Raw genomic sequence first — 16732 nt, 5'->3', positions numbered from 1 at the left:
TGTGATTCTGGGCACAATGAACACACCTGCCTCTGGTTTTAGATGTGAGCGTGACTTGCATACAGTGTTTTTAAGGCCACAGAAATCTCCCTTATACTGGGTCAGGCTATTGGTCCATCACTGGCGTTTCAGGCGAAGAGATTTCTTTACCAGCCCTAAAGGTAAAGGTAAAGGTACCCCTGCCCATACGGGCCAGTCTTGACAGACTCTGGGGTTGTGCGCCCATCTCACTTAAGAGGCCAGGGGCCAGCGCTGTCCGGAGACACTTCCGGGTCACGTGGCCAGCGTGACATCGCTGCTCTGGCGAGCCAGAGCCGCACACGGAAACGCCGTTTACCTTCCCGCTAGTAAGTGGTCCCTATTTATCTACTTGCACCCGGAGGTGCTTTCGAACTGCTAGGTTGGCAGGCGCTGGGACCGAGCAGCGGGAGCGCACCCCGCCGCAGGGATTCGAACCGCCGACCTTTCGATCGGCAAGTCCTAGGCGCTGAGGCTTTAACCCACAGCGCCACCTGCATCCCATACCAGCCCTACCTGTCTGTAAATGCATGTGGCAAGAGGTAGGAGGGTGAGGGCCTCAGACATGGAGAGTAACTCACTGATACAGAGGGAAGGCATGGATACAGGGGTGCTGGTAATCAAAGAAAAGGCTTAACAAACAACGGATCCATCTGGGGTGTATGGCAGGAGGGCACCAGTTGGGGGAGTCAAAGCCAATGACAGGCACCTTCTGTTTCAACTTTTAAACGCCTGAAAACATTTCTATTCTGTCAGGCTTATGCGGGCAATACCATTTTCCAACATTGTTAGCTGATTCCTGTTTTATTTTAGATAGATGCTAGCTAGCTAGCTAGAATGGTTTTATAGGTAATTGTTGTAAACCACTCTGATATATATATGCAGCCCTCGCCGCAGCCACCAAGTGTGTCCCATATCCTTAATTGCTACATCTTCTGATCCAAAATTTTCTGCTTCATCTGTTATTTGTTTTGGTGCTTTATTACACCCTTAAGTGTCTAAACGCAACTGATAAAAATGTCCCACATGTTTAGCTGACTGTCTTGCCCCATTCAAAATCCTTTCCTTTGCAGAATTAAAGCTTTCACTCTGGGTTTATTTTACTGCCTTAACATATGTAAGACAAAAACATATCAATCTGACTTCCGACCACGTGATCTGGTGGGTGAACCAGGTTTGTGCCATAGGCAACTGTCATGTCCCAGGCATCAATGAAGCCCACCTTCAGATCTCGAAAAATGTCCTTTAGCGCAAGGTATTGGGCATAACCATGGAAGTCCCCAAATCGCTCCTGGTCTATTGACATCTCCCGGGTGTTCTCTGCTTTGATGATGACTTTTGTGTCTGGGCTCCTCAGGAGAAGACGTTGGATGGCTGCCCGTATGTTAATCATTCTTCGAATGAAGAGCTCGATGGGGAAGGGGCGGAAGTGCTGGCCCAGAGAGATGACAACTGCTGTGTCTCTGTCACCTGCCACAAGGTCGATGTCCCAAGCGACATAGCTGTGGTCTTTCACTGTGTACTCAGAAGAACCTACAAAGGGGTGAGCATGTTTTTTCCAATTGATTTGAATGTTTCTAGCCATGTCCACTGCGACCAGTCGGTCGGGTTTCCCGATTGCATAGCGCTTGAGATATTTCAGTGCTAATGTGGGAATAGAGAAAAAAAATTAGTACAAGTTTTTTGGTCATTGCCCTTAGAAAAATAAGGGGACTACTTCTTGTGGGGAAAACTCTGCATGGCTGGTGTACTCTTGGATCTGATGGTGCTATTTTGTTTCAGGACAACTACAGAGACATTTATATCAGCCTGATTTCCCCACTACTTCATAAGTACCCAGGCCTAACGGAGCAATTCTATACCTCCCTGCTGCTCTCAGATTCCAATCCTGCTCCAACATATAATGTTGCTATATTCTGCTACAAAGCAGATTTAATAAACATATCAGAGTGCTCTGTAAATTGGAAAAGTCTTTTATATATCCATCTTTTATGCTCTTCCACACCTGCCCAATGCTCCTATCCCTTCTTTTATATTCTTTTAGCTCCTTTTAAATTCTCATAGACTTTTATATACCCTTTAATTTTCCGAAATGCTTTTCAGATTTTAAATTACTGTATCCCATCCTTTTATGCTGGTCTATGACTGTAATAAATATTTGTACTGTATTGTTTCAGGGCAAAGATTTTATCTCTGTCCTATTTGACAGGCTGGGCCAACACTGCAAAGAACTCCCACAGAGCAGAGGACAAACATCTTCTAGATGTCCTTTCTCCAAACAGGAACTGAGCAGAAAGAGCAAACTGTCTCTCACATACAGTTCTGAGGCATCTAATCATAGCCTGCATTTTTATTAAGGCTTGATCAGGGCCTGTATCTTAAAATGAGCTTAAAGATCTTCAAATGTTTCATGCCAGGCAGAAGAGCAGCTGCCTAAGAACCTTGGCAAGATGTTTTTCCTCCTAGACAAGGGGGCCCCCTGATTTATAGCAGAAAACAATTCTCAAAGTCAAAGGGAATTACAGGCTGACAGCCAAGGTTACACTGACCCTACATATTACAGAAGATAAAAAAAGAGATAAACATAATTAAGAGTGGGTAAATAGTAAAAGGGACGCAGGTGGCGCTGTGGGTTAAAGCCTCAGCGCCTAGGGCTTGCCGATCGAAAGGTCAGCGGTTTGAATCCCTGCGGCGGGGTGCGCTCCCGCTGCTCGGTCCCAGCGCCTGCCAACCTAGCAGTTCGAAAGCACCTCCGGGTGCAAGTAGATAAATAGGGACCGCTTACCAGCAGGAAGGTAAACGGCGTTTCCGTGTGCGGCTCTGGCTCGCCAGAGCAGCGATGTCACGCTGGCCACGTGACCCGGAAGTGTCTCCGGACAGCGCTGGCCCCTGGCCTCTTAAGTGAGATGGGCGCACAACCCCAGAGTCTGTCAAGACTGGCCCGTACGGGCAGGGGTACCTTTACCTTTACCTTTAAATAGTAAAATAAAACCATGTGCCTCCCATTAAACTTGAGCCATATTTTCCTAAGGTTGAAAGGTCAAGAGCAGTGAAAAAGGCAACTGGCTTGGCTGGAGAAGAGAGTATTTTGGGAAGTCTTTTTCTAAAGTGTTTGAGATCCTTTTAAGATTTCTTTTCCTTTTAAAAGGTTATCTATGTTATGTATTAAATATATATTTGCTTAAATGTAATTATGCAAAGGAATTAGAAGCTAAGAAATGTTAAATCCTTATGCTAGATTCTTATTTCATATAGTTGGAAGAGATCACAGGGGCCATCAGCCACCAGCCCCCCTTGCCAAGCAGGAAACATCATTAGAGCATTTGTCAAGTTTTTGTTTAGAGACCTCCAAAGGAAGGAGATCTTTCAATGATGATCCTTGACATCTGTTTAAGATAAAAATTTAAGATTAAACCATTTGTTTTGGAGGGCAATAGGGCGAGGTGAGCTGGTAATTAAGGTTCCTTGTTGAGACACATGTAAGATATATTACTACTTATTTGTCATTTATAGATAGAAGAATATATAGCTTTTTGATTCCCATAAAAGGACAGAAGGAAATGGGTGTATCTTTTGTGATTGGTTCTAGCAAACAGCCAATATGAATTCCAACCAGGCTGATTGGACAGAGGCAGCCACAGGAGGAGCAAGGGGGCTGGATTAAGGAAATATAAGTGCTGGCCAGAATGGCAAGAGGCCAGGCCAGAGCTTGGTAACCATATACCACTGTGCCTCATATTTATTTGTCTGACAAATAAATTATTATTTTAATTTCTCTATTGCTGCGTTGAATATTTCATTCCAGCTAAGCGTTAACCACAAGCAGGGTGCTACAGTTCTACCTTGGTTTGCAACTGTTTGGATTAGAACCAAGTGAAACCAGGAAGTGCATGTCCCTTTTTTCAGATTACAACCAATTTTTTATTTTTTTATTTTTTGAGGCCCCATTGGCGAAAGCGCGCCTTGGGTTGCAACGTGTTTTGGTTTACAACCAGGCCTCCGGAACTGATTATGGTTGTAAACCAAGGTACCACTGTATATGTGGATTTATGGGGGGGGGGGAGATCTTTACAGACACCTTTTGTAGGCACTGTAGGGGGTGCTGGTTGTTACATTGCCACCCCAAGGTGCCATGCTGGTGGTTGTGGGTCGTGCATGCCAGCAGCAGAGCATGCTGTCCTGGTGCTCGGTGCATGGAGAGGGATCTGGGCTTGGAGGGTGAACGGAGCCTGCCATGTGCCAGCCCAGCCCTCACTGCTGAAGTGACACTTGAGCTGCTTTGGGGCTGGCTTGGGGAGGGCGGCATGAGCATCGCCCCCCCCCCACGCACCCAGGCCAATTGCCCCGGCAGCCCCCCACTGCTGCTACTCCCTTGGTGCATGCATAGGCAAAGACTAGAAAAGGATCAATCAGGGATCAGAGTGGCCCGTGTATTGTCATAACTAGGTGAGGATCAAGAGCCAAGGCAGCAGTGAATAACTGGAAATAAGCCCTATAGTTGAGCAGACTGAGGAGGAAACTCTGAGCCTTAGCTGGGTGGTTGTTCTCCAAGTACAGAACAGATGCCTGTTGCGTGTGTCGGGCAGGGGGTGGCGAGTGTACAGGTGACAAAGGAGGTAAAGTTCTGGGGTGTGACTGCTGGGGACCTGTTTGGGACACTCTTTCCTTTCCTTCTTATACCTTGCTACTCAGTATTTTATATAATGAATGTCGTAGCCAAGAAAAAACAACAATATGGTTCTTACAGCCCTAGACTTAAACTAGGAGATGGCTCTTTTGTGGGTAGAAAGGACTGTGAGATATCAGAAGCAGGCACTGTGTGTTACTGGAAGCTTTGCTACGTTGAGATTATATCTAGGTGGGAGAACGTACTATTGACTCTCTTTGTGAGATACTCCATCCATTGCCGCACAGTTGAGTCTCCCAGGAGGTAAATGATCTTTTGTTTCAAGCAAGCATTAATCCTATCCAAGGTATGGAAAGCTGACATGCTGCAGAACACAGGATGCCACTGGTTCTGCCAGACGAAGCCCCTGGGAGATGGGGACCTCATGCCAACCTTGCACTTCTCGCTCGCAGTGGTCATCGCCATGCCTATCAAAAGGAAATGAGAGACAAGCAGGTGCCAGTGAGCTCTGTGACTACAGCACTGTAAGGGGGGGGGGGGGCAGGGTTGAAAGTGTGACTGGGCCCACTGCCTCCTGGGCAATCATTGGGGATCCCAAAGCTATAGGAAGAAGGACAGTAGCCAGCAGGGAAAACCCTTTATTGCAGCCCCTCAATTCCGCACCTGGCAAACTGTGTGCAAGCCCTGAAGATGGCATCATTTTCAAGGATGGGAAAGAACCAGAATAGCAATGGAGTTATTTGTAGTAATTATTTGGCCTCCTGCTTCTACGCCAAGAGGTTTCGGAGGGTCTGAGGACAAGAGCAGCAATAAAGGATAAAATTAAAAACTGTGGAAGGCAGGAGAGCAGCCCAAAAATCTTAGCTTAAAATAGAGGAGAAGACACCAAGATCCAAAAGGTCTGGCTGAATGAAAAGCGTCTTTCTTGGGAATCTCCTAAAGCACACAAGAGGTTGGGGTGCAGGAGGAGGTTGGGGGCCAGAGTCACTAGGTTGGGTTGAGCCCAGAAAAAATATGCTTGGGGATGGCGAGCCTAGGCTTTCTTGCACCCTTGGCAAAGAGCTGTATCTGCACCGCCTGTCCCTTGTGGCCCACCTGTCCAGAGCAGAGGAGGAGAAGCCCAGGGAGTGTGTGGACAGGTGGGCTAGGCTACTAGCCACTTCAAGTCAGAATGGACAGGCATGGTTTTTATGTCATCCCACCCCCATTGGCAGGGGCCAGCCTCACCAACCCCTAGGTATGCCCCTGGATAGACCACACAAAAGTTGTGACAATAATCAGAATGTCCAGCTCACTTTCACAGGCAACAACACGAATGTCCCCAAATGTCTGAGGGATCTCAGCTCCAGTGTTGGACCTTTATGAGAAAAAAAATGGCCATTAAAAATCAAGTTGGAATATAAGTCCATTACCCAGAGTGCTGTGGGCTTTATCCCACCCCGTTCTCACACCTCAGTGGCCTCTATCGGAAATGGAAGCCTTGGCTAGATGGTTCTTGGTGTGTTCCGGCAAGATGATTATTGTATTGTCATGTTCTCATTAAGTGCAAATGGAAAGTTATATTGGAGTTTCTTTAAGACAGACCCCAGAGTGCTCCAGCTGTGGAGGATGTGTGTGAAATCAAGGAAGCTACCTGTCAAAGCATTGCTCCATCAAGTTCAATATTGTCTACACCGACAGGCAGCAGCTCCCCTACAGGGAGATGCTGGGTATCAAATTTAGAACATTCAGCTTGCAAAACAGATGCTCTACCATGGAGCCACAACCACATTCCCATATTACATTGAAATGTCTCAAGACTGACCCCAGAGAGCTCTTGATTTGGAGGAACCAAAATTAATAGTGTTAATAGTCCTACCCTCCAGAGCAGGAGAAAACAAGCTTGCTCCATCTTCCATATGACATCCCTTGAGATATTTGAAGATTTGAAGATGAACGCGGGTGGCACTGTGGGTTAAACCACAAAGCCTAGGACTTGCCGATCAGAAGGTTGGCGGTTCCAATCCCCACGATGGGATGAGCTCCCGTTGCTCAGTCCCTGCTCCTGCCAACCTAACAGTTCGAAAGCATGTCAAAGTGCAAGTAGATAAATAGGGACAGCTCCAGTGGGAAGGTAAACGCCATTTCCGTGTGCTGCTCTGGTTCACCAGAAGCGGCTTAGTCATGCTGGCCTCATGACCCAGAAGCTGTACGCCAGCTCCCTTGGCCAATAAAGCGAGATGAGCGGCGCAACCCCAGAGTCGGCCACGACTGGAGCTAATAGTCAGGGGTCCCTTTACTTTACCTTTTTTACCACTGTATTACATTGAAATGTCTCAAGACTGACCCCAGAGTGCCCCTGATTTCGAGGAACAAAAATTAATAGTGTTAATAGCCCTACCCTCCAGAGCAGGAGAAAACAAGCTTGCTCCATCTTCCATATGACAGCCCTTGAGATATTTAAAGATGGCTATCATATCTGGAGCACATAACTTCCTCCAAAGAATTCTAGGGAAGTGTAATTTTCTAGAGCTACAATCCCCAGCACCCTTAACAAACTACAGTTCCCAGGATTCTTTTTGGGAAGCCATGTGCTTTAAATACATGGTACTCATGTAGACTGTGTAATATCCCCCCCCCCCCCGGGTCAGAAAACAATGGTAACAATTGGCTGGTGAGACCCCAGGTGTTTTAAAGCCTGAAGCGAAGAACAATACCTGCTAAAAAGGCTGTGTTCCAAGGCAGTGAGGTAGGAGATGGGCTTGTTGTTGGACTTCAGGCTAACAAAAGCATCGCAAGGTACATTATTTGGTTTCTCACAATAGAAGGCCTCTCGGTCTCGTACATCTAGATACTCACACAGTTCTGTGTCTGTGGTCTTGTTAAAACCACATTCAATGTGGACACTTGATGTCCCATTTAAAAATTTGCCCGTGAAAACTATTTTGTCGTAGCCTTTTTTCCTTGCAGCCCACAGTGCAGAAACTCCTTCACTGGGGTGGATGAGCAAGATGGACACTCTGACATCGCCCTCCCAAAATAAGGTGAAATTGACCAGGTACGTCCCATTCCTATAGTCTGTGATGTGCCCAGAAGCTCCAGCCCTAAGACTTGAAGAGAAGATCCTCGCTCGTAAGAAGTCTCCTCCGTATTCCTTCCTCTTGCCCAAGTAGTTGTATAAATCCAGTCGAACCATCAAATGCTCGCCAACACAATAAGAGTTTTTGTAGTTTAATATGGTGGCCTTGCTGTTCTTGGCACTTGAGGTGGTATTTATATCCATGAAAGTGATGCTGGGCATCAGGTCATCTAGTTTTCTAAGGACAGCTTTAATTTCTTTGTCCTTTTCTGCCCATTCCATTCTAGTATGTCTCGGGGTTCCATCTTTCATTGGCCAAATTTTGCTCCTGCTGCCTGCGATTTCAATGCTAGAAATGTCTGAAAACATGGGGTTCATTTATCATTTGTGGGGAAGGTGACATTTGAATTGTTTTTTCTTTATTACATCAACAGAAGTGTGCTCCCCCCCCCCACCGGTATATTGCTTTTCACTTTCCACACAAACTAAGACTTTTAGCATAATTGCCTAATATTTTGGACACCCCCTTTGCATTGACATTAGAGAAACACCCACAATTTTACCATCTGCTGGAAACATTTCTGCTTTGCTAAGCATTTTTGTAGAATTAATTTGATTTGACGTCGGCCGCTTCTTCTATATTTTATAATTTAATGATATTTTAGTGATTTTATTGCACATCAGTTTTTTTTAATGAGTTGGTTGTTTAGGAATACTCTTATGAATAAAATAAATAAATGTTTTATGGATGTTTGAAAGCAAAAGCCCTTACCAATATCCATAGCCATTTCGTTTGCTGCTGACTGCTTCTTCAGCTCTCCACAAATGAAATTCTTGAAAATTGCAACAAGAAATAACGGTGAGAGTTTGCACACTACCTTCGCAGTCTCCACTCTTCATTTCCACCAGATGAATGTTCACAGTGCATTTACACACACAAAACTTCAGAATTATTTATTTCACCGGACAGACATGAGCTTTAATGGAGGGGGAAAGTCTGAGGATTCCTACCTTTGTGTCAGTTCTGTGGAAGATGTAGCTGAGGATGATGATTGCTCCCAGCACCAGGGCCAAGAAAGCTGTCGGTCTCCAGGTATGTGCCAAATACATTCTGGTCTCTTCTGAGAAAGAAGGAGGGGGGTTTCCTCAAGGGTTGCCACCTTTGATTTCAAGCCTGCCACATACAACATGAACAGGGCAAGTTGGGGGGTAGGCGATGACATAACTACACAAGATGATAGTTCAGGCCATCTGCTCACACCACCAAATAATATCATTTTGTGACACTGATTAGCCCTCATCATGCTATTTCAAATTTTGAACGAGAAAGGAGATTCTCCGGAACTTTAGCAGGGCAAAGAAAAAGTACTAACAACTTTTTTCGCAGGGTGAACAGCTAATCCAGAGCTTCCCAAACTGTGTATTGCGACACATTAGTGTGTCGGCTGCAGTGTGTAGGTGTCTGTCGCACAAATGCTCCCCACTGTCCTCCTAGGGCTGAAAAGGGTTAGTTTAACCTCTGGTTTGCTAGTAAAACTGAATGGTTGTGTCGCGAAATGATGCATGTCCAAAAAGTGTGTCACCAACCTGAAAAATTTGGAAAGCTCTGAGCTAATGTAAAGATTTCAGACCTAGCAGTGGATGAAGAAGAGAGGCTTTTAATGCCACAAAAATCAAACCAGACCTCTAAGGAGGATCTAGATCTTGTTGTGGAGCTCTCCCAGAAGGACCTCAAATATTTCTCTGCAGTAGGAGGGTGGGGAAAACTTTCCCATTGTCTTTCACTTGCAAATCCCATTCATAAAATTGCCTGAGAGGTAATTGCCTGCAAAACCAGTCTGGCAAGTTTTTGTTAACAGTTACAGATAGGTAGCCGTGTTGGTCTGCCATAGTCAAAACAAAATAAAAAAAATCCTTCCAGTAGCACCTTAAAGACCAACTAAGTTAGTTCTTGGTATGAGAGAAATAACAAGAACAAGAAGAAGAAGTGTGCATGCACACGAAAGCTCATACCAAGAACTAACTTAGTTGGTCTTTAAGGTGCTACTGGAAGGAATTTTTTTTAAGTTTTTGTTAAGTTGTCAATAGGTGTTATTTCTTGGGAGAAAAGCAATGACAAACCTAGAGAGCATCTTAAAAAGTAGAGACATCACCTTGCCAACAAAGGTCCGTATAGTCAAAGCTATGGTTTTCCCTTGTTGTGATGTATGGAAATGAAAGCTGGACCATAAAGAAGGCTGATCGCCGAAGAATTGATGCTTTTGAATTATGGTGCTGGAGGAGACTCTTGAGAGTCCCATGGACTGCAAGAAGATCAAATGTAGCCATTCTGAAGGAAATCAGCCCTGAGTGCTCACTGGAAGGACAGATCGTGAAGCTGAGGCTCCAATATTTTGGCCACCTCATGATAAGAGAAGACTCCCTGGAAAAGACCCTTATGTTGGGAAAGATTGAGGGCGCAAGGAGAAGGGGATGACAGAGGACGAGTTGGTTGGACAGTGTTCTCAAAGCTACCAGCATGAGTTTGACCAAACTGCAGGAGGCAGTGGAAGACAGGAGTGCCTGGCGTGCTCTGATCCATGGGGTCACGAAGAGCCGGACACGACTAAACGACTAAACAACAACAAGGTGTTAGTTTGTAAAAAAAAGAAAAAAAAAAGAAACTAAAATATTTACCATCTGAAAGGAATGACCTGGCTATCCTGGAAATGCATTATCAGATATCCTGGCAGACAGGAGAGAAGCTTCATGCTCAAATTTCTGTGGGAGATGACCTCCTGTGATGTATGTATGATTTATTGGGGTGGTATTGGTTTAAGGGGTGGACAATTTCAAAAGCCTTTATAGGGACTTGAGCACCTTTGTTCGAAGTCTCTCCTACTTTCTTGCAAGGAGAGAACTCTGTTGCAACAGAAAAATAACAGAAATGCCTTGCTTTCCCCTGGATCCTGCCTCCATCCATTCTTCTCTGACCAATCATGGACTTAAGGGACTCAGAGTCCCATGGGGAGTTGGCCCCAAGCCCACCTCAAATTAATGTCCCAGAGACATAGTAATTAAATCTCATCATTTCCAAATGAAACATAGCATTATGAGAATGACTCACAATGCACCTAATTGAACCTGGGGAGGAGTAGAAATTTGGATCTTTCAGGATCTCAGTAGTGAAAAGCTGTGAACAAGGCAGGAACTTTGGAAATTAGCCTAGAGCAACAAATCTAGAGGGGGGTTGCCCTTTAAATTAATAGCATTGCAGCATGGCACTCTATTAACTGCTACCAATAACAGAGAAGCAAAGCAGTTGTTTGCTGCCATAAAATTGAACAATAAGACAGTTGGGAGAAGAGGAAGATAATATTCAAAGTGTCCATGGCAGTGAAAGACAAGGAAGAAGAAGGAAAAACATAGATGGTAATGCCTGAATACATTCTTTTTTTGCCTTTTTCAATTACTGGAAACTGCTCTTATATTTGACCTTCTCTATTAATCTGTTTGAAAATCAAAGTTGAACTCGCTTAACTGTTCGGTGCCTTGAAATGAGATCAAGAGGAAAACAAAGACGACAGCTATGAAAAGTACATTTAAGGAAATTTCTAAGGGAGCCAGCAAACATCTTAATGCTGGGCAGCGTCATACAGGAAAGAATATGAAGTCTAATATTGTAAAATGACAAAGACACTGACATCCCAAGCCTTCGCCTTCTCAAACTTCAGGGGGCGCTTTTTTAAGAATCCTGCTCATCCTCTCATGATATTAGGGTTGCTTCTGTAATCTAAACTTGTTCAAGCTCATTCTGATTCGTGGTCAAGTCGCTTGAATGCTATCACTGGCAAAATTCTATTAGGGTTGTTATGCCACCCTAAATGTAGGGTTGGTGTCGCAGGGTGAGGCACCCCCACCCCCACAGCATAAGACATGCCACACCTGTCTAGCCGCCATGCTCCCTCCTTGACCTTTTGTCTCCTCAGCAGCGTTCTGTTTCCTGACCTTTACCTCCTTTGCAAAGGTATTGCTCATTTCCCCCTGTAATGGGAACATGATGTGGTGGAGCAATTTGCGTAGATAAGTAGGCAACACCCAGGGGATTGCATACAGGGGTGGGGTTGAGGCTGGTCAAGCGTGGTTTACAACAGTTGTGCAACGCAGTCCACTATTCTGTTGAATGAGAGGGGAGAGACCTAGCCTTCCCCCCAAAAAAATATTGGGCAAGGCGATCCGTCTAAGGAAAAAAAACTTACATAATTGTAGTTTCTCTTTAAATCACAATGATTATTTCTCTCTCTTTGTCCCAGTTTCACAGTTTCATTATTTCTCAGTTTGCATCTATACATATAAATCAACGCAAGTACATGTTATGCAAATCTGTCTGCTCTTTGGTCCTCTTTTGGGTGACCTTTCAGTGGCCACTCCCACTCAACAACTCTGTATTGCGATTTGTCACTTGTGCCGTCCTCTAATACTGAACTTATGTGACCCTGTCAGTTTTGAAATGAAATGTTCCCACCCAGAAGAAAGAAAGCTGGTTCCCACACAATAATGTTAGCTTAGAAATTAAAACCAGTCCCTCTCTGCCAGCCAGATGTAGTCCTTTGGATTTTTCCAGGGAATTAGGGTCAGGCAGGTGAATACTGTACCATGAATGTAAGAAATCATGAACATTTCCTTCCCTATACTATATGGAGAGGTTCCAGGTGAGAAGAAAGGGAAAAGGACATTGTGATGTAACCCGGGCTCCTTCAGAGTGTCTTTACCCCTCTCTTTTCCCCAGCCCCATGCTGGGTGGGCAAGGGGGTGTTACAAATAATAATAATAATAATAATAATAATAATAATAATAATAATAATAATTTATTATTTGTACCCCGCCCATCTGGCTGGGTCTCCCCAGCCACTCTGGGCGGCTTCCATAAAAACCAAAAATACACTAAAATATCACAGATTAAAAACTTCCCTGAACAGGGCTGCCTTAAGATGTCTTCTGAATGTCAGGTAGTTATTTATTGCTTTGACATCTGCTGGAAGGGCATTCCACAGGGCGGGCGCCACTACCGAGAAGGCCCTCTGCCTGGTTCCCTGTAGCTTTGCTTCTCGCAATGAAGGAACCGCCAGAAGGCCCTCGGCGCTGGACCTCAGCGTCCGGGCAGAACGATGGGGGTGGAGACGCTCCTTCAGGTATACTGGGCCAAGGCCGTTTAGGGCTTTAAAGGTCAACACCAGCACTTTGAATTGTGCTCGGAAACGTACTGGGAGCCAATGTAGGTCTTTCAAGACCGGTGTTATGTGGTCTCGGCGGCCGCCCCCAGTCACCAGTCTAGCTGCCGCATTCTGCATTAGTTGTAGTTTCCGAGTCACCTTCAAAGGTAGCCCCACATAGAGCGCATTGCAGTAGTCCAAGCGGGAGATAACCAGAGCATGCACCACTCTGGCGAGACAGTCCGCAGGCAGGTAGGGTCTCAGCCTGCATACCAGGTGGAGTTGGTAGACAGCTGCCCTGGATACAGAATTGACCTACGCCTCCATGGACAGCTGTGAGTCCAAAATGACTCCCAGGCTGCGCACCTGGTCCTTCAGGGGCACAGTTACCCTATTCAGGACCAGGGAGTCCTCCACACCTGCCCGCCCCCTGTCCCCCAAAAACAGTACTTCTGTCTTGTCAGGATTCAACCTCAATCCATTAGCCGCCATCCATCCTCCAACCGCCTCCAGGCACTCACACAGGACCTTCACCGCCTTCACTGGTTCTGATTTGAAGGAGAGGTAGAGCTGGGTATCATCTGCATATTGATGGACACCCAGTCCAAACCCCCTGATGATCTCTCCCAGCGGCTTCATATAGATGTTAAAAAGCATGGGGGAGAGGACGGAACCCTGAGGCACCCCACAAGTGAGGGCCCAGGGGTCTGAACACTCATCCCCCCCCACCACTTTCTGAACACGGCCCAGGAGGAAGGAGCGAAACCAGTGTATAACAGTGCCCCCAGCTCCCAGCCCCTCTAGACGGTCCAGAAGGATGTTATGGTCGATTGTATCAAAGGCCGCTGAGAGATCCAGCAGAACTAGGAAACAACTCTCACCTTTGTCCCTAGCTCGCCGGAGATCATCAACCAGCGTGACCAAGGCAGTTTCAGTCCCATGATGAGGCCTGAATCCCGATTGGAAGGGATCCAAATGGTCCGCATCCTCCAGGCGTGCCTGGAGTTGTTCAGCAACCACGCACTCAATCACCTTGCCCAAGAAAGGAAGATTTGAGACTGGGCGATAGTTGGCCATACTGGCCGGGTCTAAAGATGGTTTTTTAAGAAGCGGTTTAATGACTGCCTCTTTCAGCGGATCTGGGAATGTTCCCTCACAGAGGGAAGCATTCACCACCCCGCAGAGCCCATCGCCCAGCCCTTCCCGGCTTGCTTTTATTAGCCAGGATGGGCAAGGATCCAGGAGACAGGTGGTTGGTTTCACGCGTCCAAGCAGCCTGTCCACATCCTCGGGGGTAACGGATTGAAATTGATTCCATGCAACTTGACCAGACAGAGCTCTAGCACTCTCCCGCCCCGGCACTGCTCCCACGGTGGTGTCTAGCTCCTTCCGAATATGAGTGATTTTATCTGCAAAAAACTTTGCAAAATCGTTGCAGGAGATCTTGGGGTCTTTACAAGGCCCCGGTGGTAAAGGTGGTTCCGTTAAATTACAAACCACCTGAAAGAGTCTCCTGCTACTATTTTCTGCAGATGCAATAGAGGCGGTGAAGAAAGTCTTCTTCGCCGTCGCTCTCGCCACTTGGTAGGCTCGACGTTGAGCTCTAACCTGTGTCCAGTCAGATTCGGAGTGAGTTTTTTGCCACCGACGCTCTAGCCGTCTCAAAGATTGTTTCATCGCCTTCAGCTCCGAAGAAAACCACGGAGCTGTCCGGGCTCCAGGCAATCGGAGAGGGCGCTTCGGAGCCAGACAGTCGATAGCCCTGGTTAACTCCGCATTCCAGCGGGCCACCAGGGAATCAACTGAAAGGCCATCAACATGGGATAAAGCATCCCCTACCACTCTCTGGAAACCATTTGGATCCATTAAGTGGCGGGGGCGGACCATCCGAATTGGTCCCACCTCCCTGCAGAGGGGAAGGGTCGCAGAGAAGTCCAGTTGCACCAGGAAGTGATCTGACCATGGCACTTCTTTTGTTTCACTTTTACTTAGTGTCAGATCACCCACGTCACTAGAGGTGAACACCAGGTCTAAGGCATGTCCATGACTATGAGTTGGGCCAAACTTATTCAGGGACAGCCCCATGGAGGCCATGCTTTCCACGAAGTCCCGAGCAGCCCCTTGTAAGGTCGTGTCGGCATGGATGTTAAAATCTCCTAGGACAACCAAACTAGGTGTCTCCAGGAGAAAATCCGCCACGACCTGAAGCAGCTCAGACAGGGAATCCTTGGTGCAGCGGGGAGGTCGGTACACCAAAAGGAATCCTGTACTGCCCCTATTGCCCAACTTCCAGAACATGCACTCAGAAAACTGGATCTTCCCAGTAGGACACCTGGTGCAAGCTAGTGACTTTCTAAAAATCACTGCAACCCCCCCCTCCCCGCCCATATAACCTGGGTTGCTGTGCGTAAGAGAAACCTGGTGGGCAAGCAGCGGCAAGGACAGGCCCATCTGCTTCCTCCAACCAGGTCTCTGTCACACATGCCAGGTCAAATCCTCCATCCACAATCAGGTCGTGGATGGCAGTGGTTTTATTCATCATTGACCTGGCATTACACAGCAACACCTTCAGGTCATGTAGGTTTCCCCTGTTGATTCCAGTATCCATCTGGTCAAGGCCAGACCCGGAGGCAGGGATAGTCTTCAAACAACGACTAAACCTGCCTCCTCGGTAATGACATGGTCTGGTCTTAGCGTAACTCCGCCTCCTGCCCATGATCACCGAGATCGGATGTCCCAGTGCTTCACCCCCTGTGGAACTTGTCCCAGCCATCGTGTTGGCTGGGGCCCCACTCCCAGGCAGCCGTGATCCCGCCCCTTAAAAACAAAACACAAACTATACAGAACCAATAAAACAACAACAACAAAAAGAAACAGAACAATTATACTAAAATTAATCCCCAACTAAATATCCATCCATCCCACCCACCCACAACAATGGAAAAAAGGAAAATAAAAATAAAAATTTAAATTTAAATTTAAATTGCCACCGACTGCTTGAGGACATTTTAAAGCACATTAACCACCTGGAACAGGGAAGAATGGCAGAACACTTCCCACCCTTCCCAAAAAGTTTGTTCCAAATAAATGTCTGGGCCACGCCCCCTGGGCCTGCTGGAAAAGGCCCTGGAAGGGAGCAGGCCCTGCAGTCCTCACCCAGCCGATGGTCCGAGGCCTCACTGCAGCAGGAGTCCCTTTGTAGCTGGGAGAGAGGTCCTGGGCCACGCCCCCTGGGCCAGTTGGAAAAGGCCCTGGAAGGGAGCGGGCCCTGCAGTCCTCACCCAGCCGATGTACAAAGAAAGTCAGTTTAAAGGTGACCATTGGAATTAAGGCCACAATAGAATAGCTGAATTGCATTTCCAAGCCCTACTGAAAGTGTGCAGGTTTCTCTTCCTACATGACCCACAAGGGATGGAGAAGGGTTTTGGACTCAGATCCTGCCCTGAGCCCAGTTAACCTCTTACTCACCAACCTCCTCCTCCAGCCTCCTCCATGCCCTCCACTCTGTCTCTCACCTCCTCCCTTCTTGCTTGCACGCTGTCCTCCCTGATGTCAGCTGCAACAGGTGAGATCAACAGGATAGGCAGGCTAGTACAGTATTTGATTCTCTTCCCCTTGCTTTGCAGTTAGGAATTTGCCCTGGGTAGGTTGGGCCATGGGAGAAGGGGAGGGCCAGAGGAGAGAAACGGAGAGCCTCTGAGCATGTGCCACTAAGCTCACTAAGAAAAGCAAGCTAGCAATCTCAAGGTTTCCCCAAACATGGAATTAGGGCAGAACAAAGGAGAGTGCTGAAATAGACAGGCAGACTTAAACCTCTCACTTGGGAGAGCGAGAGCA

At 46.8% G+C, this 16732-nt stretch overlaps 1 protein-coding gene and 1 long non-coding RNA gene across 2 annotated transcripts in view; one reads left to right on the top strand and one right to left on the bottom strand.

Moving 5' to 3' along the window:
- The window catches only part of LOC307203801, a 12821-nt gene extending 11344 nt beyond the window's left edge, over window positions 1-1477 (top strand). The window contains exon 3 of the long non-coding RNA XR_013833365.1: window positions 1376-1477. This is a non-coding gene — a long non-coding RNA (uncharacterized lncRNA). The remainder of the gene's footprint in view (window positions 1-1375) is intronic.
- Window positions 555-16732, bottom strand: LOC307203780 (NXPE family member 4-like). Its single transcript, XM_079954898.1, has 7 exons — window positions 16411-16732; window positions 8715-8877; window positions 8476-8536; window positions 7342-8062; window positions 5941-6002; window positions 4891-5112; window positions 555-1662 (listed from the first exon to the last, which is right to left on the bottom strand). The coding sequence occupies exons 2-7, from the start codon at window positions 8811-8813 to the stop codon at window positions 1127-1129; spliced, it is 1701 nt and encodes a 566-aa protein (XP_079811024.1). The 5' UTR covers window positions 8814-8877; window positions 16411-16732; the 3' UTR covers window positions 555-1126.

The sequence above is a fragment of the Podarcis cretensis genome (genome assembly GCF_951804945.1).
Source record: "Podarcis cretensis genome assembly, chromosome: 15".
Classification (NCBI taxonomy): domain Eukaryota; kingdom Metazoa; phylum Chordata; class Lepidosauria; order Squamata; family Lacertidae; genus Podarcis; species Podarcis cretensis.
This window is presented reverse-complemented; position numbering and strand designations above follow the sequence as displayed.

Coding starts and splice junctions, on each gene's coding strand:
- LOC307203780 (XM_079954898.1), bottom strand. CDS start 8,813: ATGTATTTGGCACATACCTGGAGACCGACAGCTTTCTTGGCCCTGGTG. Junction 8,063..8,475: donor CGAAATGGCTATGGATATTG/GTAAGGGCTTTT, acceptor CCATGTTTTCAG/ACATTTCTAGCATTGAAATC. Junction 5,113..5,940: donor TCGTGTTGTTGCCTGTGAAA/GTGAGCTGGACA, acceptor TCCTTTTGATAG/GCATGGCGATGACCACTGCG.